Raw genomic sequence first — 21912 nt, 5'->3', positions numbered from 1 at the left:
GCCATCTTTAATACAGGTTCTGGATGATTTAGACAGCTCATTCAAATTATTGAGCCCTGGAAGCAATACTGGTTTCGAAATCATAAATAGGAATTTGCTTACTCTAACTCAGCCAGATTTTAAGATCAAAATAACTTAGGTCTCCCACATCCAAAAGAACTGAAAAGTATGAGCCAGTTGACCTCCCTTCCCCAAAAAAAGTTCCAGCTCTGTTTAGTCTGATCCCTTAATCAACTTCAAAGATAATACCAAGAAGGCAATGAGTATTAGGGGAGAAATTAGGCAGAAAGGAAAGAATGAGAAAATGTGACAGTCAAACCTTTAAGGTGATTCCATTACTTGGTTTGACACATGCCTGAGCAGGCCCTGAACTTTGGGAAGGGGGAGGGGAAGGAAGTCAAGCAGCTTTAGGTAAAACAGCCCCAATGGACAAATTAGGAAAACCAGGGCTACCAGCTAAGCTCTTCATCTGGACTTTAACATGTGTTTTCTAAGTATTTTGAATATCTAAGTTTTTTCCCTAACAAGATGGATAAACAACCACTGTGTGTTGTTTTAAAAGGAGCCCTAGTCTAACATTCTGGGGCTTCCCCGGTGGCGCAGTGGTAAAGAATTCACCAGCCAATGCAGCAGACACAAGAGACGTGAGTTCAATCCCTAGGTCAGGAAGCTGCCCTGCAGTAGGAAATGGCAACCCACCCCAGCATTCCTGCCTGGGACATCCCGTGGGCAGAGAAGCCTGGTGGGCTACAGTCGGACACAGCTGACTGACTGAGCACATGCGCATACATCCACACACAGACTAACATGTCAGGCTGGTCTGTTACCTGGGCTGACATCCCTTTTCATACAGTGAATACTTCTGTCATTTAATGTGTAGACCAGATTTGGAGAGAAGAGAGAAAGAAAGAGGCCTCCAGCTACCAGAGCAATGAAAAAATCAGTCACCACCAAGAGAGAAAGTATTTAAAGGGACAGGGGGATCCAATATCACAGTTTTGCTAAAGATTTGCCTTGCTTCTTTAGCACATGGACTCATAAACACATGAATAAAGCACACCAGGTTCCTCTCTCCACGGGATTTTCCAGGAAAGAATACTGGAGTGGGTTGCCATTTCCTATCCCAGGGGATATTCTGACCCAGGGATTGAACCTGCACCTCTTGCATCTCCTGCATTGGCAGACAGATTCTTCACCACTATGCCATCTGAGAAGACTTAAATTCCACAAGGTAAACACGATGAAAACAACACATGTTTTTATATATCTCTTCTTTAGCTAATTATAGTAAAGCAGAGCGTAATATATGGGGGGATAATCTGCTATAGACACTCCCCAGGATGCAGGTTCAGGAGTACATATATAGACTACACTGGGTCTTCGCTGCAGCTTGCAAGCTTCTCCTGTTCAGGCGCCTAAGGATCTAGACAGCATGGCTCAGTAGCTGCAGCATGGACGCTTAGCAGCTCCGCAGCCTTTGGGATCTTAGTTCCCTGACCGAGGGAACTAATAAACCTGTGACCTCAGCATTGGAAGGCTGATTCTTAATCACTGGACCACCAAGGAAATCCCTCAGGAATATATACTTTTAAAGAACTCTATAGGAGAATGTGATGATGAGCAAGTTTGGCAAACAAAACTAGAGTAAAACAAACAAACAACAACAACAACAAAAAACCCTGGTATCAGGATACCAAAGTTTGTATTAATAATAACAAATTACTTCTAAGGTTACAAGGGAATGAAATAAATCCTAAGTTTTAGTGACAGCCATGCAGAGGCCCAAAAGAATCAGTGCACTAAAGGTGAAGAGAGCTGTCACATCTTTGCCCAACTTTGAAAAGCCCTGGCTAAAGATTAAGTTAATTAATCAAGTTGGCTGAATTAACAACAGGAGACCAATAAGAAGGGCTTTGTGATTTTCCAGTTTATAGGTGATAGCTTATTACGAATTTGGTATGCTTATAAAGATTAGAAACAGATGGTCCAAAGTAAACCGAGCGGGCTGTCATATAATGTAAAAATCTGGAACTTGCAGTCGGAAGACTTGGGCTTGAGTCCCAGTTCTGCTGCTCTGTGACTTCAGGCAAGTCACCTAACCTGAGACCCAAGTTCTTAACAATAAACGAAAATCCCATGAGACAGCATACGTAAAAGGTACTTTATAAATTGTAAAGCATTTTTCAAATGTTGGTTATCAATGTCCTAAGTGATCAGAATGTAAACATTTATCATATAGCCTCTGCAGTCCAAGAAGACAAGACAGAAACTGTTATCGACAACAGGGAGGGGTTGACTGTGTACTTTAGGTCCAGAGCAGTTCTACTGTTAATGAGCCCATTGGTGTTTCCATCCACTGATTTATCCAGTGCTGTTCATGTAGTACCAAGTGTCAGGTGCAGTTTGAAGCACTTCACAAAGTTGTTGGTTTTTTTTTTTCTAAACTTCCCAATTGCTTGCAAGGTAGATACTTTTCTCATTTTACACATAAGGGAACTGAGGCACTGAGTTTAGACACTGCCCAAGTTCATAGAGCCAGTGAGTGAAAGAGCTGGCATTCACACACAGGCAATCTGGCCCCAGAATTCATGGGCTCAATGACTATAAAATGATATTTCACTAGAAGGTGATATCACTGCGCAAACCTCAAAGATGATGTTATGAAGAGCTTGTAGGTCATTATCATAAGAAATAAATTGTGTTGAAAATGATAGGAAACTACCATCTGGCATTTTCTGTATCGGGTCATATTTATATTGCTTAGGAAAATTTTTTTCTAGGATTATTAATCAGTAGTTACAAACTTAAATCACCACTAGATACACAGTTAAAATGGTAAATTTTACATTACATGTATTTCATCACAATTAAAAAATAAAAACCTTAATTTTATTTATTGCGTACAAGTTAAAGTATCTCACATACTTTTATCTCAAGCTGTAGAATTTTTAATCCACAAAACTGAATGTATCCTTAAGTCCATAGCAGGTGGGCATATACACATTTCACTGCTAAACTGATAATGGGGCACCCCAGGTGGCTCAGTGGTAGGGTCCTCCTGCCAAGCAAGAGTCGTGGCTTTGATCCCTTGATCAGAAGGATCCCCTGAAGAAGGAAACAGTTACCCACTCCAGCATTACAACAATAAAAATGATAGTGAAGTAGTAGCAATATATCGATAAACAAACCGCAGGAAGTGAGTGTTGGGTCAACTGATCACTTTTAAGGTCTGTGAAATCTCCAGGGCCACTATCTCCTAGGGTTCTGGCCAGGCTGCCTGCTGAAGCTGGGATGTTAAATACAAGAAGAAGAAAGGGTTTAAATCAGTCATGTGTTCATTTGCTCTGATACCTAAAACAGTCAGGCTTGGCTTAAAGGATCTCAAGACCTAGGCCTAAAAGAGTTAACATTCTTGGCTGCTGTTCTCTACTCCACATTTGCTTGTTTTTTAGGGAATATGTGTTTGTGGGAAAACAAATGTTGTATTTATTGCAGACAGATGCTCAGCTTCTATTTAAAAATAGAATCACACAAGCAGGTGGGACAGCCAGGGGAAGAGGATGGTTAAATATGTGTTACAATCAGCTCATATACTGTGCGTGGAACAAAATGGGAAGGAAGTGGTAATTCTGGAATTTATTTTCAAACTTAGTTTAATCTGTACTGTTTAGGGGGTTTTGCCTGAGCCACAAACTGTTCCTAGTAATTGGTCAGAAGCCAGAAAGAAAAACACCAATACAGTATACTAACACATATATACGGAATTTAGAAAGATGGCAATGACGACCCTGTATGCAAGACAGCAAAAAAGACACAGATGTGTATAATGGACTTTTGGACTCAGAGGGAGAGGGAGAGGGTGGGATGATTTGGGAGAATGGCATTCTAACATGTATACTATCATGTAAGAATTGAATCGCCAGTCTATGTCTGACGCAGGATACAGCATGCTTGGGGCTGGTGCATGGGGATGACCCACAGAGATGTGATGGGGAGGGAGGGGGGAGGGGGGTTCATGTTTGGGAACGCATGTAAGAATTAAAGATTTTAAAATTAAAAAAATAAAAAACTAAAAAAATTAAAAAAAAATAAAGTGGAAAAATTAAAGAAAAGAGAAGTTAATATATAAACTGTAGACTTTCAGTTACATGGTTTTGAGTTTTGGACATCACCATTCCTTGATGGAAGAATGCATCAAAAAGTTACTGTGCAACTGTTTACTAACTTAACAACCTCAACAGAGACATCTCATTATATGGCAGCTTTATTTCGTAAGGGATTAAATTACTCATAAGGGATTAAACTACCTTGAAGACAATTCAGTGAGCCTTATATTTTGGTTTAAAAACAATAATCTGACTCTGGTTTCTTTAACAGAAAATAAGCACTTCTAGAAAGCTGAGAATTCCTTAGGAAAGATTATTGCTGTCTGCTAAGGAACGTGAGAAATCTGGCTGTTGCTTAATACATTTTTCCTGCATTTGATGATGGGAAAGGTAGCCCACCTGTTCCTTCCTTTATCAACTGAGTAAAGTTGGTCATATTATGTGGATTTGGACTTTTAACTTCAGTACAAGTTCACATCTCTCTAAATTCATAAGAGATGAAGTTGAGAGATGACAGAAGTGAATTCAAGAATTTATTTGGAGCAGCAAAGTCAGCATATACAAATATGACTGAATCAAAGAGACAGAACAGAGATATAGGAAAAAAAAACGGGTTTTATTCAGTTGCAAAGAATATAAGAGATAATATTTTCTAGTCTCCTTCCAAATTCCATCAAAGAAAACTAAAGTATTCTTGAGGCATTGCTGATACTGGGGACAATTCATTCACCAAGAAGTCAGATTAAGATGGCTCTAACCTATCTCCAGCTCTCAAGAAGTCTCACTGCTTTTATTCACACTAAAGTAGAAAAGCACCACAGCAACGACCAGTTCCAGTCATGCTGAAAAATCAAAGAATAACATGATCACTTAGCCCTCAGTTCAGTTCAGTTCAGTCGCTCAGTCGTGTCCGATTCTTTGCGACCCCCTGAATTGCAGCACGCCAGGCCTCTTCCTATCTCCCTCAATTTTGGGGAGGAACGTATTGGCTGATAAAAAACACTAAAATCATGTTATTTTTTACATAAAATCTTAGTCAGAAGAAAAGATATTTTTCTCCACCTTACTGTTCTTGGTAAATTTTTCTCCTGTAGATGTGGGTTTCCAGGAAGAGGAAATAAATAACGTAACTTGTATTTCACCTGTACTTCCAATGACAGTATGAACTAATGTTTATTAAAAGCCTAGTATATGACAAGCACCATGCTAAGTGCTTTACACATGTAACCTCAGTTAACCCTGTAACAACTCTATGAAGCATCTACTATTGTAACTTCCATTTTAAGATGAGGTGTGTGGGACTCGTAAAAGGTAAATGACTTGCTTCAGGACAAATATCTAGTAAGCAGACAGCCAACCTTCAAACCCAAAGGACTTGGTTCAAGAGCCTACCTTTTAATCACTATGACAACTTCATTCTTCTCCTAATACATTTCTATGAGTTTTCTTGGCAGATTATTTACAAATAATTCACAGTTATAAAAACATGTTCTAATTCCCTTAAACTTTCTTCAGGTCAAAAACTAAAGGATGCTTAGAAAACAAGCAAACAAACAAAAATCTTAATCCAATAATACTAAAATTACAACATATTTTATACTAAATATGGAATCAGAATGATAAAAATTTACTGAGAGTTTGGTAGCTATACAGCTCATTTGCCAACAGGAAAATGGTGCAAAAACACACGCACATATGTACACTTTTTTTTTGGCAAATGTGGCTTTCCACAGAGAGCAAGCTAAATGAGTTCGTATCCTGTTTGACTTCATTACTCTAAGAGCAAAATGCTGCCTGATGATCTAGTTATAAACTAATTTGCTAATCCTTTTTAAAGACTACATTCTTCGAGTTTGAATCCTAATAAAATCTTAGAAGCAAAACACTTGCTCAAATAGATGCTAATCTAGACGTGTCAAATGACTATTGCAACTGTAATCTGAAAACAGAGTTCTGCTTGGCCACTAGTCCTGCAAAGGGGAACATCCAGCAGCAAATAAAAAGGTAAGTCAACCAGAAACTGCCATCATTCAACATGCATATTAGGGTTAAAAGGTGAAAATGTTCCTCGTTTATTAGGTGCAATGTGGAAAACATTCAACGATAAATTAGGCTGATGCTTAGGCGTGCGCAAGCTGGTAAGGCATAAACCAGAAGAATGGACTTTGGGGTCAGACACACTGGCACTAGCCACTGCCCTATCACCTAGCAGCTGTCTGGCCTTGGGTTAGACACACAGCCTGACTCAGTTCCTACCATATGCCAACAGTGATGACGCCTGCTTCACGGGGTTGCCGTGAGCCTTTAAATACTACATTTATTATAACAAATGTAGTACTTTATTATAATATGTATATATAAATGTCTTATATATACACATTATATACTGTTGCATTATATTATTATAAAAGGATCCACCCAATCCCTGACCTATGGTATGGGTTCAAATCCATGACTGCTATCTAGGGGCCTGTTTAATTTTTAGAGTCACTGCAGTACATGTTGACCATCAGAGCCCTCCACTGGAGGATATTTACTGGACCAAATTTCCAGTCAGTGTATCATCACTGTTGGTAATTTCTATCCATATGTTTATCATAATACAGAAAAGAAACCAAAGTATTGATAAATTACTATATGTGCTAAGTTGTTACGGCTGTGACCGATTCTTTGCAACCCTATGAACTGTAGCCCACTAGCCTCTTCTGTCCATGGGATTCTCCAGGCAAGAACAATGGAGTGGGTGGCCAAGCTCTCCACCTGGGGATCTTCCCAACCCAGGGATCAAACTCACGTTTCCTGAAGCTCCTTCACTGCAGGTGGATTCTTTACCACTGAGTCATTGGTAAATTACTATAGGTTGTGTTATTTCTATTTACAGACTGGGAGAAATTAAGAGTAATGTGACCTCAGTCATCTGGCCATATTCTGAGAAGTACTGAAGCTTCAGGAATGCTTCTTCTAAAGATACAGGTTACAAAGAACTGTAACACCCTCTCTGCTATCATTAGTGTATCTGCCAGAATAATCCTAGGGACCTAACATAAGGCCAGTTTATTTCTTCTTCACACTGCACATCTGTTATTTGCTGGCAGTGGAGGCCTTTGCTGAGAGTAGTCCAGGGATCCAGGCTGAGAGAGCAGCAAACCAAACTTTCAAACATTATCAGTCATGGAGCCACAAGACAGAAGTCCATAGGATGTTGCACTGGACACAGCCATATGCTCAGATATTCCTCACTCACTCATAACTCTTTGGCCTCACCCTGCACGAGAGTATCAGACGCGCATCTCTACTTCATAACAGGGAGGCAGAACCTGGAACATTTTGGTGAACAGTATTAATGACCACCCCAATCAGGAAGCAAAATTCTAGGAGTTGCGGAGCACACGGTCAACAATACTGCACTGCTCCCTCTTCATCTGTCTGCAAAACACAGGCAGCCCCACACTGCAATGGGTAAATGCCCAAATGACATCTAGTGCCCAAAGAAGCGCTTGCACATCTACAGGCATATCCTCCACAGAGAAGAGAGCAGACTGTTGAAATACATGGCCAAAAAATCCACTCACATCATGGACGAAAAAAGCTAAATTTTACCACAAGAGCCTCCCAGCACCAGCAGTGCAATACTTACATTTTCTTGGCAGTATAAATAACCAGAAAAGTGTAATCCAGGCAGGCATTGGTTAGAGTACATTATTTATGTCCAGTAATAACCTATAAGATAGATGATCAACTAAAACATGCTATAAATATTACATTTAAATTATACATCAGTTTTATCAGTAATGTCTATAAATTATGTATAGTGTTGAGTAACCAGATGACTTTAAAGCTTTGTTCAGAAAAACTCTCATTTCTGGGTTAGACATGTGAGCCTATGGCAGTCAGCATCACCTCCAGGAAAACCACAGTGAAAGACCAACAAAGAAGTAGGAGAAAGGCGCCCCGAAACAGTGAGCCCTGACCACAGTTACATCACTGCGCTAGCAAGGACTTCTCAGGTGGCTCAGGGGTAAAGAAACCAGCCAATGCCGGAGAAGTAGGAGATGCAGGTTTGATCCCTAAGTCAAGAAGATCTCCTGGAGAAAGAAATGGCAACCCACTCCAATATTCTTGCTTGGAAAATCCCACGGACAGAGGAGCCTGAAGGGCCATAGTCCATGGGGTCAGAGTCAGACACGACTGAATGACTAAGCGTGCACACAGAAATAAACCAACAAAATTCTGATGTCTCAAGTTGAGAAAGCTTGGTCAGTGCTTCTCTGTCTGTCTCCCTCTGAGACGCACATCAGATCCATCTGAGGGCCCTGGCCTTAACCCAAGAGCTTCTAAGTTAAGTGACCCAGTAGAATACAGTGCTAGCACCGCTGTGGTTGGCTGTTGCCATCACTTTATAAAGCCTTCTAATGCAAAGCCACGCTTAAGAAATGCTAAACTAAGGCACGCAGTCTGTCGAGCAAAAGAATAAGTCTGCAAATAATGGGTTCTGCAGACATGGACCTACTAAATATAAAAGAAAAACCATTTGTGCTAATTGAGGAATGAACTGTACTCCACGCATTACCTCTGACAGTCATCTAGCAAACGTCATGTCTATATTCTCTGAGTAATTACCAGAGCGACATGTATTCCGAATATATACCATAAGGGAATCACTGTTTTTTTTTAAAAGGGGGAAGAGGATTTCACCTATCTTTAGATTACTGATTTTCTAGTAAATGAAAAAATAAAATATATGAGTAAACTAACATAAGTTACAAATACAGAATCTAAATATGGCCTTCAACTTTCTTCTAAAATATATCGCAGTGTATCGACGAGTAGTTTTATTTAATGGGGAAAAGTTTATCAACCATACATTCATACACATATTCATTCACAGTGACAGAGCTCTGCTGTGCTTTCAACAATGAAATTAATGTCAGTGGTCCCATAAATATATCAACTTTCTAGTGACTACCAAAAAAAAAAAATGCAAAAGCCTAGACAAACATGAAGTAAAGGAGAATAGTTAACATTTTCAGAATCTAAAATGAAAAAATATTTTATTTTCTCATAAATGCATATAGTATCTTTATAGAAGAGTTTATTTCTCTCCCACCATAAAACACAAAATAGATACAATCCATAGTCAGTGAAAACTCTGAAATAGTATTTAATCACTTGTTAAACTAAGCTGATACAAATAAGGAGAAATTAATGTTGAAATAATATATGAAGTAAGCTGTAGTCAGTTTGGGCAATGAGAGCTATTCATGCTTATCATTGTTTGTCTGCTTTTAGAAAAGGAGCTGAGATGGTTACGTGTAATGTGCAACCGTTCTCCATCTCTTCTACAAAAATCCCGAAGAAGGTCTATATTGTTTATACATGTTGTTTTCATGTAAGTGGTATTTTTATGGGGGCACAAGTGTGAATTTAGTATCTGGATCAATGTAGTGCAGTGCAGAGACAGTATCTGGGGAGGAAGGAGCCCCAGTGAAGAAAGGACATAATGCATTAAATTCCTGGAAAGTCTAGGCAACTGAAGCGCAGGTTGGAGTCAGTACTATCTCCATCTCCAAGGGACAGGGATATCTCAGTCACCCCTGGGTATTACGTAGTTTGACATAATTCATTTTGAAATGATTTCTTATATGGATGACTTTTGACCATTTTCCTTTCATGGTTGTCAGCATTTCCTGAGCTGACCTCTTTCCCTTCTGCTCCCTGATTTTCCATTGGAATAATGAGGTGTCAGTCATCTGTGAGTCTCCTTCCTGGCAAGTGGAGCCAGGAGTAGGGGATCTGAGCCCAGCAGGACAGCCGGGCGTGTGCCAACTGAGGTAAAGGGAAATGAAACTTTCAGTCTTGAGAGAAGAGACTCACAGAAGAAAGCATTCTCATTTTATCAGCTCCAAGAAAGGACAGGAAGAAGAAGATACAAACAAGAAGCGAGTAAGAGGTAAGAGACTATAGGTAGGTACTGTGAGTCACAGCAGAGGCAAGCGCCTTCCCAGAGTCCATGGGTACCCAGGCAGTTACTCACCCAGGCACCAGAGACATGAAACAAATGCTGCATTTTTCCTGTCTTCATTCTTGCTTTAGGAACCTGTTTAATTTGAGCACCCTGAACTCCTGGTATTTGCAAAATTTTCTAAGTTTGCTTTAATGTTTTCAGACCTTATTATGGGTTCTTATTCTTGAGTTTAGTTTTGTTTTGCAGCAGATTTTTCCCTTGTCCCAGGGGCCAACGGTATGCTCACTGGAATCAGACCACTTAAACTTATCCTGACAGAACTCAAATCCTGAGAGTAACACTAGTTCAGACAACTAAAAATACACATTGATTTTTAAAAATTTATTCATTTTTTAATGAAGGTTAGCTGCTTTACAGAATTTTGTTGTTTTCTGTCTACACTTTGATTTTTTATGTATGTTTAAATATAATTTTTGAAGAATGTTCTGCTCTTTATCACACTTGTCAAACATTTGAGACTCTAAGGTCTGCTCCATGAGAAGCTGGAAGGCTTCTGTATCTTTTAGAAAAGGGGAGGGGGAGAGAGGGAGAACATTCCCCTCTGTCTCCTGAGGGTGTCAGCAGAAGTGCCCAGGCAACAAGTGAGTGGAGAGGTGCCTCATACCAACACGACTGGCTCACAGCCACCGAAAATGAATGCATGTGGTGTTATTCCACACAAACATTTCTACTGAATCAGCCTTCCCTACCCACTGCTTTCAAGCTGAATGGAACAATGATACAGTATGGTCAGAGATTCAGTAAAGTCCATCAGCAAGTACCTCAAATTTCCACAGATTTACTTATACTGTGGACTAAATGGCATGTCTTAAATGTACATACATTTTTATGTATATCTGAATATATATATACTTCTCACTCTACAATAGGAACCATACAAATTGAGTCAAAGGCATTCACACTTTTGACATCTACTTTTTAATCAGATTTCTAATGAAAGCATAGTTTACAGATGAAAAGTTTCAGTATTAGAATACAGATATAGATAATTAAATTAATTTATAACAACTAAACCAAACCCATGAAAATAGGTTCAATTCACTTACTCTCATCAACTTGAGAGTTCAGTCTATTCATTAATTATAGACTGTGATTTAAACAGTTTTAAAAGAATAAAAAAATACTGAAGGAGTTAGTATAATGAAATATTCTGTTTGAAATTTGAAAAAATCTGGTTGCATTCCATAATTAATCCTTCCTGTGAGCTAGGGCTATAACTTAAGAGTTTTCTCAGGAGAACTGAAAAATTATCAAATGATAATCTTAAAACTGTTTCAAAAGGCAATTATGGAGAGCGCTCTGTTGATTTATACTATATAGCCATTAGAGAAATAAAATTTAAAACTACCTCATGGCTATTTTTATATTCATACTTTCTTTGAAAAAGCTGTTTTAAAAATACCAATATTTGAGTTTAAACAAATAGTACATACCATTTTGTTCATATAAACATAAAAGTAAAAAACTTTTAGGATATGAGAGAAAATAGTCAACATTAAAAACAAGCAGAAGAATACAGTTTGGACACGACTGTACCTACCTTTAATGTGATACTATAATGTCCAACAAACGCCACATCTATCCATGATCTCGAATGTGGATCGCCCAGGAATTCTACGTGATATTGTTCAACATCTCCATCCAGGTCACAGGTCACATACTTCCCTTTAAAAGGGTCAGGGCAAAGTATCCCTGGCCAACTTTCAAAAGAAAATATTTTTAATTATTTTCTTGTTTTAAAAAGGGCAGACATTAATACATCTATCACAATCATCTGTCAAACTTCCTTCTTTGAATTTTAATAACTTTTACAAATTTTAAATATATTCATACTTCAGTATTTTAAGTAGAATATTCAATTGATACAAGTAATCAGTTGTATCTCTGTAAATATAGAAAGTTTTGAAACAGTCACATACTGAAGATATTCATAAGATGTGAGAAGAAAGAATCATGAGACAAAAGAAATGATTTCCAGGGTTTATAAGAGACATTTAGGCACTGCTAACAGTAAAGTTAAGAGAAAAAGAGTCATCAGATTCACGGCAGGCTTGAATCAACTCTCACAAATTGTAATGATCAACTACTAAAATGGTAACCCACTGACTTGGTAGGAGAGAGCTGGCAATCCATGAACCAGGATGCCAAAGGGGACTGGTGACTCAGGTGCTGACACTGGACGTTGTAGTGACTTTGGGAAAAGCAGACACAAAAGCAGCAGTTCTGCTTTTAGCCTCCCACCACAGCAGTTCTCCTCCCCACCACATATGTTCCATTGGCAGTGACCGAATGGTAAGCATCCTCGATACTGCAGATACTAGAGTGGGCAGCCATTCTCTTCTCCAGGGGATCTTCCCAACCCAGGGATCAAACCGATGTCTCCCACATTGCAGGTGGATTCTTTACCATCTGAACCACCAGGGAAGACTGCGAATAACATTTATCCTTCACTAAAAACAAATCTCTAGGGGTGCATTCTTTCATGACACAACCTTCAGAAATTCCTTGATATGTTTTCAGTTTCCCACTTGGCAAAAACAGCATAGAGATCCACTAAGTTTTAGCCTTCTTACAATCACAGAAGACTCTGACCTACTGCTCAGAGAATAAAGAAGGAGGATCAGCAAGCTGTGATTAAGGGATGCATGTGTGTGTGCTCAGTCACTTCAACTCTGTCTGATTCTTTGCGACCCCATGGACTGTAGCTCGCCAGGCTCCTCTGTCCAAGGAATTCTCTAGGCAAGAATACTGGAATGTGTAGCCTTTCCTTCAAGGTACCTTCCCAACTCAGGGATCGAACCCATGTCTCCTGTGGCTCCTGAATTACAGGCGGATTCTTCACTGCTGAGACACTGGGGAAGCCTGTGACTAGGGATGCACAGTAGCAATCTGACTAAACATTACAGATCAAGATTCAAAATATGCATGGCTAGCTAATACAGCCAAGCATACAAAAATATGGACGATGATCAAGTTCTACTTCAGTCTGCAGTACTGCAGAGAGAGAGAGGCAGTGAAGTTCAAGTTAGAAGGCCCAGTATCTTGGTCTGCCTTGTACCAGACCTGAGGCCTCTAGCAGGTCACTAGGCCTTACTGTCACTCTGGGTCCTCACCGCGCTGTTTCAAAGTTCAAAGGAACATACACTTTACACATTTTGGGGTTCTGGCAAATTAAAATATTATAAAGTACCATCATTATGGACTGAATTATGTCATCCTACCAACCCAAACAGCAACCCACTCCAGTATTCTTACCTGAAAAATCCCACTGACAAGGAAGCCTGGTGGGCTTCAGTCCATGGGGTCACAAAGAGTTGGACATGACTGAGCAACCTGACTTTCCCTTTCACCAACCCAAATTCATATGTCAAAGTCCTGACTCCCAGTATCTCAGAATGTGACTCTATTTAGAGATAGGGTCTAGTAACCAAGTTAAAAGGCAGGCCCTAATCCAAAATGACTAGTTTCCTTATAAAAAAGGTTAGGATCTAGACACACACAGAGGACAGACCACAAGAAGACAAAAAGAGATACTCTCCCACAAGCCAAGAGAAGCCTCAGAAGAAATCACCCTGCTGACACACTGACCTCAGACTTCTAGTCCCTGGAATTGTGATAAAATAAGGGCTAGAGAATGAAAGGGCCTGGACAGCTCAAGTGGTAAAGAATCTTCTGCCCACAATGCAGGAGATGTGGGTTTGATCCCCAGGTTGGGAAGATCCCTTGGAGAAGGAAATAGCAACCCACTCCAGTATTCTTGCCTGGGAAATCCCATGGACGGAGAAGCCTGGCGGGCTACAGCCAACAGGGTTGCAAACATTCGGACACGACTGAGAACACGTGGAGACGACAGAGAATGGAAAACTAAGTCCAACAACCTGACATCCAAAAAAGCCGAATACTTGGGAAGAAGTGGAAATGATAATGGAAAGTCAAGTGAGAGTTCAGAACCTAAATGAAGAGGACCATCTGGTTGTCACCAGGCTCACATCACAGCATCTTACTGGTATTTGGCAACTCGTATTGGACTGTGCTTAAGAAAGAAACTTGAGTTCAATTTTTATTTTAAACCTATTTTAGAAATCTACATTTCTGAAGGAGTCCACTCAAAAGAAGACTTCAACAGGTAGATAAATGACTGAGTGGTAGCTGCAATGGAGATACCCAACTTACAAGTAATCAAGGAACAAGTGGGTCCTTCAACATGATCAATAACTACTCTAAAAGTAACCCTACTGTGATTGTTACATTCTGTTTGTTTAAACTCTTTATAAAACATAAAGGGTTCATGTTTAATATTAAGTGATTTGCACCTCACTGAAATTTTAAAAAGGATTACTACCAACCCAATACCAAATTATAAACAGTACCTACTCCATTCAATTTAAAACAGTCTCAGAAAATGGATTTCTGATATTTAACATGTGAAAGAAGGGATGACCCAGAGGGATGTATGGGGAGGGAGGTGGGAGGGCGGTTCAGGATGGGGAAAATGTGTACATCCGTGGTGGATTCATGTTGATGTTTGTCAAAACCAACACAATATTGTAAAGTAATTAGTCTCCAATTAAAATAAATAAATTTATATTAAAAAAAGAAATATTTGGCAGTTTTTATGTATTAGATGAGCTGCTACTTTTCTGACACAAACTCTGATACTATTTTTTAAGTAAAACCTATTGGGTCCAAGAGTATTCAATTTAATTACTCTATAAAATATAGAGATGACTTTTAAAAAGAATTAGATGCCAACAGAAAAGCTTCTGCTCATTATTTGAAATATATTACAGAAAACACTGCATACTGATTTAAAGCTGAATTATGAAAAGCATTATCAAACGCCCAAATAACTTGGGCACTTCCAGGTGATGCACGGGAATTGTCTGACTGCAAGTCTGCATATCCCAGCTAAAACAGAATGTACCAAACAGCAGGGAAAGCTGAGCAGAGGCAACAGATGCGGAGAGCCTGATTGCTTCTCTCCAGCTGCTACATCCATCATCTGCTCTGATTTGCTGTGACTGCAGAAAGAAGCTGATGTCCAGTTTCACCCTCACTCTGGCCTCAATCTGAGTTCCAAAACTGTCAACGCTGATAGTGCACTGTGCACTTCTACTTCCTGACTTTTCATGTTCATATTGAAAAGAAATTCTGAAGTGCTGTGTCGGGGCTGAAAGGTGGACAGGGAAAGGAAGAGTCAACAACCCAAGGGAAGGATATCAGAATTACAAGGAAAAATGTACAGTCAATCTCAGAGCCTGTGGGCGGTGGAAGGTAAAATATACAAACACAGCAAGGTCAAACAGACATTGGGCACTGAAATCCACTTGCAGCGGGAAGTGGGAAACTTAGGCAGCACAGGAAATTTCAAAAGAACAGAAAATATATCACAAAGAAACTGATGTTTTATACTTTCCTTATCCAGTGGAAATGATCTAAGATAGCTACTGCCTGCAACAGAAGTTGAAGCTTAAGCATGATATCGGCTGCCATATATTTATAACCAATGAGGAGAAATAAATACATTTTTCAAACTGTGGTCTGGATGTTTAAGGAGACAGCAAATTTTACTTGAGCTTCATCCCTAATCTATAGGAAACAAAATGGATGAGTTGGAGTCATCACTAACTTACTGTTATATTTGCCAAGAAATCTCTTTGCTGTACCTAACAGCAGGGACCAATGGGAAAAGGAAATTTCTCATCTCTACACATACATACACATATTTACATACAAAAGTATGTAAGTATGCAAATAAGAATCAAATAATATTTTATAATATTATTAATAAAAAGATGTAGTAGAGATCTGATTTATGAACGAATACATGTGTGTGTGCTAAGCTGCTTCAGTCGTGTCAGACTCTGAGGACTGCAGCCCACCAGGCTTCTCTGTCCGTGGGATTCTCCAGGCGAGAATACTGGAGTGGGTTGCTGTGCCCTCCTCCAGGGGATCTTCCCGACCCAGGGATCAAACTCAGGTTTCTTACATCTACTGCACTGGCAGGCAGGTTCTTTACCACCAGCGCCACCTGGGAAGCCCTAAATATATACACTACAGCTAAAAAGTAACACTGGATTGGCTTGCTAACTTATAGACGGAGTTGAACTGTTTAACCCATAGTATTTAGCATGCAAATGTATTTTCTTTAATGTTCAGCTTTATGAGAAATCTTTGCGAAACGTCTGTGTAAAATGCCTAGCTTCCGCTTGACATTGTACTTTCCTATACTGAGATATGAAGTTCTTTTTCACCTTTAATTTCTTTGCTCTAAGACTCCTTAAACATTATGGTTTTCTGTTCCGAGCAGTGAAGACAGCCCCATCCTCAAGCTCAAATGGGCATAACTCAGAGGAAAGAGACTGCATAAGTATTTTTATAAGTGTGTGTTATTTTACGATGTGGCAACAAATAGGACTATTACAATCAGATTTTTCATGGAGCTTGACCACAGACAAAGAAAGTGATGTTCTCTTAACTATTATTTGCTTTTATTATACAGTGATTAAGCAGGTATTTCTTGATTCTGTATCAATTTCTCTTTAGCTTTTTTAGCTTTATAGGAGAGTATGAACTCTTCTGAGAAAGAGTAACTCCAAGACATTGATAAGATTGAGTTCTGACCCTTTAGTTAGCGGTAAGGGCAAAGGCTAACAATTAACACACATAATGCTACACTGCCAAGTGTCTCTGTAGCCAGTTGACTGGTCTTCCCATTTGAAATTTCAGTATCTGTATTTCTTAATTAAGAACTGATGGTTGGCTGTTTTTAGTAAGTTAATTCAGTTTTGTATTCTACTACTGCAGTTTATCCTGTTATCATCTTTTTATGTATTTGTGGTACTGAATAAGCAATAAAGCAATGATTTGAGTTTCTTAGTCTGTACTTTAAGTCTGTGTTCATTTATAGTTAGTTTATAAAGAAGAATTTATGTGATTACATAGCAAAATGTATTTCACTCTTTCCAGTAAGCAAGAAGGTAGGTACAGCTGTATTTTGCAGCATTTTGATGGTCTTAATCACAGATTGGAAGTAATTTAGGGACTGGAGTAAAACATGCTTCATTCGTATTTCAAACTCTAACCCTCAGTTATAAGCACAAAACTGCAAAAGAAATTCCTAATCAAATTTCTAATGTAATATGTCAGACACAGTGACAAGATTCAAATCCGTTTCTTGAATTAGAATTACTGAACCTTCAGAATTTCCATTAGTAAATATAAATGCTCTGCTTTCAAAATGTTAGAGATATGAAAAATAGCATGGGACTACAAATACCTTCATAAGTAACTTCAAAAATAAGTGCTCATATTCACGCCTTTAAAAACATTTGTTCTTACTCTAGTAACTCTAGTTCCTCTTAAAGCCCACCCTACTATTACATGGGCTCCCCTTGTGACGTAGTGGTAAAAAAACTTGCCTGCCAATGCAAGAGATGCAGATTCAGTCTCTGGGTCAGGAAGATCCCCTGGAGAACGAAATGGCAACCCACTCGAGTATTGCTGACTGGAAAATCCCATGGACATAGGACCCTGGTAGGCTACAGTCCATGGGGTCCCAAAGAGTTGGACACGACTTAGCAACTAAATAACAACAACAATTATATATGTATAATTACATATCAACTACTATATGTGCCTATCAATTAACATATATGTATTTTTAAACAATATTTCACATTTGATCCCTAGAAAAACTCTCAGTAACAAAAGGTACATATTTGAGAGATTTCCGCATCTGGAAAAATATTAAGTATATTGGTTTGCTAAGGCTGCCATAGAAAAATATCACAGTTTTTTTTTTGGCAGAGGGGTGGTCCTAAGATGGTGGAGGAATAGGACGGGAAGACCACTTTCTCCCTCACAAATTCCTCAAAAGAACATTTCAACACTGAGCAAACTCCACAAAACAACTTCTGTAGGCTGGCAGAAGATATCAGGCAACCAGAAAAGCAGACCATTGTCTTCAAAAACAGGTAGGAAAAAATATAAAAGACGACAAAGGAGACAAAGGAGGTGGGGAGGGAGCTCCGACCCGGGAAGGGAAGCCCGTCCCGGGAAGGGAATTTTAAGAAGAGAGGTTTCCAAACACTAGGAAACACTCTCCCTGCCGAATCTGTGGCGAGCCTTGGAAACACAGAGGGCAACATAACAGGAAGGGAAAAATAAAGAAATAATTAAAACCAACAGATTACAAGCCCAACAGTAACTCCCCCAGCGGAAAAGCAGCACAGACGCCTGCATCCGCCACTGGGAAGTGGGGGCAGGGCAGGGACGCGCGGGAGGCGCGGACTGCAGAGCTTTGTAAGAATCAGGCAGGAACGCCCCAGGCGCAACCAGAAATATCTAACTTGGGCTAGCAAACCAGACTGTGGGATAACTACCACGCGAAAATCTCAAACATAAGACACCGATAGGACCGAGCACAGAACAAAGGACGGAGCGGAATAAGCCGGCTGCAGACCATCCCCTGCCGGGGACAGGCAGCCAGAGCCCTAAGGGCTGGAAAGGGGCAATTGCAGACCCGGAGAGACTTCACTTACCAAACTGCAAGCAGGCTCCTTTGCTAAGACTTCTGGGGGTGCTGGACAGTCACATCTGCCTCACAAGGGGCGCCAGCGGTCCACCCAGAGAGCTGAGCAGCAGAGGCAGGAAAGGCGACAAGTCACAGCGACCGCGCTCGCCAAACTCCTGAGCTACTCGGACCCGGGAAGGGCACAAAACGCAGTCCCAGCCGAATCTGTGCCTCTGAGGGCTGCCTGAGCGCTGAACCTGAGCAGCTTAGACCGGGGAAGTGCACGCAGCCTAGGGCCGGCCTCAGACGGTTCCCGGCTGAGCATCGTAGAGCCGGAGCGGTTTGTGCGCTGCGAGAAGGGACAGGTCCAGCAGGGCTGAGACACTGTGTGCACACGACAGCGCTATTTGTTTGCAGCACCCCCCTCCCCACAGAGCAACTGAACTAGTGAGCCTAAAAAACCAGCATAAAGAAGAAGATAAACAGAGGGAACCGCCTTGGAAGTGACCCCACACTGCCCACAACATCAGAGAAGGGCCAGGTATACTTTTACTATTTTTAAAATCATCCTTTTTTTTTTCATTTTCTTTTCTTTTTTTCTAACTTTTTAAAATTGTTAAGTCTTCTATTTCTCCTCTAATTTTTATTTCTATAACCTATTATTATTATTCAAAAAAAAGACTCTTTTTTTGTTTTTTAAGGCAAACACCATATATAGTCTTTGGGTGGTTATTGGTGGGTTTTTTTTTTTTTCATAATAATTCTTGTGGCTTTTTGTTTTTTTCTTTCTTTTCTTTTTTTTTTTTCCTTTTTTCCTTTTTCTTTCTGCTTCTTTTCTTTAACATTGTATTTTTGAAAATCTAACCTCTACTCTAGATTTTTAATCTTTGCCCTTTGGTTTTTGTTGACAATTTTGTACATTTAAAAACCCAAACTTCACTACCCAATTTTACCTGAGAGCGAGATTACTGGCTTGACCACTCCCTCCTCCTTTGGACTCTCCTTTTCCTCCACCAGGTGGCCTCCGTCTCTTCTCCCCCATCTCTTTTCTATCCAACTCTGTGAATCTCTGTGTGTTCCAGACGGTGGAGAACACCTAAGGAACTGGTTACTGGCAGGATTTGTCTCTCTCCTTCTCATTCCTCTCTCTTATCCTCCTGGCCACCTCTGTCTACTTCCTCCCTCTCCACTTCCCTGTATAACTCCGTAAATACCTCTGAGCGGTCCAGACTATGGAACCCACATAAGGAAGTGACTACTGGCTAGCTTGCTCTCTCCTCTTTTGATCTCACCGCATCTCATTCCAGTCACCTCTAACTACCCTCTCCCTCTTCTCCTCTCCTTGTAACTCAGTGAACCTCTCTGGGTGTCCCTCAATGTGGAGAAACTTTTCATCTCTAACCTAGATGTTTTATCATCGGTGCTGTATAGATGGAGAAGTCTAGAGGCTACTGTAAAAATAAAACTGAAAACCAGAAGCAGGAGGCTTAAGTCCAAAGCCTGAAAACATCAGAGAATTCCTGAATTCAGGGAACATTAAGCAATAGGAGCTCATCAAATGCCTCCATACCTACACTGAAACCAAGCTCCACCCAAGGACCAACAAGCTCCAGAACAAGACATACCATGCAAATTCTCCAGCAACACAGGAACACACTCCTGAGCTTCAATATACAGGCAGCTCAAAGTTACTCCAAAACCTTTGATGTCTCATAACCCATTACTGGTCACTCCACTGTACTCCAGACAGAAGAAACCCAGCTCCACCCACCAGAACTCCAACACAAGCCTCCCTAACCAGGAAACCTAGACAAGCCACTGATACAATCCCACCCACAGTGAGGAAGCTCCACAATAAAGAGAACTCCACAAATTACCAGAATATAAAAAGGCCACCCCGAACGCAGCAATATAATCAAGATGAAGAGACAGAGGAATACTCAGCAGGTAAAGGAACAGGAGAGTTGCCCACCAAACCAAACAAAAGAGGAAGAGGTAGGGAATCTACCTGAGAAAGAATTCCGAATATTGATAGTGAAAATGATCAAAAATCTTGAAATCAAAATGGAATCACAGATAAACAGCCTACAGACAAGGATTGAGAAGATGCAAGAAAGGTTTAACAAGGACCTACAAGAAATAAAAAAGAGTCAAAATATGATGAATAACGCAATAAATGAGATCAGAAACACTCTGGAGGCAACAAATAGCAGAATAACGGAGGCAGAAGATTGATTAGTGAAATAGAAGATAGAATGGTAGAAATAAATGAATCAGAGAGGAAACAAGAAAAACGAATTAAAAGAAATGAGGACAATCTCAGAGACCTCCAGGAAGATATGAAACGCTCCAACATTCGAATTATAGGAGTCCCAGAAGAAGAAGACAAAAAGAAAGACCTTGAGAAAATCCTTGAGGAGATAATAGTTGAAAACTTCCCTAAAACTGGGAAGGAAATAATCACCCAAGTCCAAGAAACACAGAGAGTTCCAAATAGGATAAACCCAAGGCGAAACACCCCAAGATACATACTAATCAAATTAACAAAGATCAAACACAAAGAACAAATATTACAAGCAGCAAGGGGAAAACAACAAATAACATACAAGGGGATTCCCATAAGGATAACAGCTGATCTTTCAATAGAAACTCTTCAGGCCAGGAGGGAATGGCAAGACATACTTAAAGTGATGAAAGACAATAACCTACAGCCCAGATTACTGTAACCAGCAAGGATCTCATTCAAATACGAAGGAGAAATCAAAAGCTTTACAGACAAGCAAAAGCTGAGAGAATTCAGCACCACCAAACCAGCTCTCCAACAAATTCTAAAGGATATTCTCTAGACAGGAAACACAAAAAGAGTGTATAAACCCGAACCCAAAACAATAAAGTAAATGGTAACGGGATCATACTTATCAATAATTACCTTAAACGTAAATGGGTCGAATGCCCCAACCAAAAGACAAAGACTGGCCGAATGGATACAAAAACAAGACCCCTCTATATGCTGCTTATAAGAGACCCACCTCAAAACAAGGGACACATACGGACTGAAAGTGAAGGGCTGGAAAAAGATATACCATGCAAATAGAGACCAAAAGAAAGCAGGAGTGGCAATACTCATATCCGATAAAATAGACTTTAAAACAAAGGCTGTGAAAAGAGACAAAGAAGGCCACTACATAATGATCAAAGGAACAATCCAAGAAGAAGATATAACAATTATAAATATATATGCACCCAATATAGGAGCACCTCAATAT

The 21912-nt window shown here is 39.9% G+C and overlaps 1 protein-coding gene across 1 annotated transcript in view; it reads right to left on the bottom strand.

Annotated features, from left to right (window-relative positions):
• ZCWPW2 (zinc finger CW-type and PWWP domain containing 2) overlaps positions 1-21912 on the bottom strand; it is a 148999-nt gene that overhangs the window by 62965 nt on the left and 64122 nt on the right. The window contains exon 4 of the mRNA XM_018066626.1: positions 11672-11831. Within this exon, the coding sequence (XP_017922115.1) occupies positions 11672-11831 (160 nt within the window). The remainder of the gene's footprint in view (positions 1-11671; positions 11832-21912) is intronic.

Source organism: Capra hircus, chromosome 22 (genome assembly GCF_001704415.2).
Source record: "Capra hircus breed San Clemente chromosome 22, ASM170441v1, whole genome shotgun sequence".
Classification (NCBI taxonomy): Eukaryota; Metazoa; Chordata; class Mammalia; order Artiodactyla; family Bovidae; genus Capra; species Capra hircus.
This window is presented reverse-complemented; position numbering and strand designations above follow the sequence as displayed.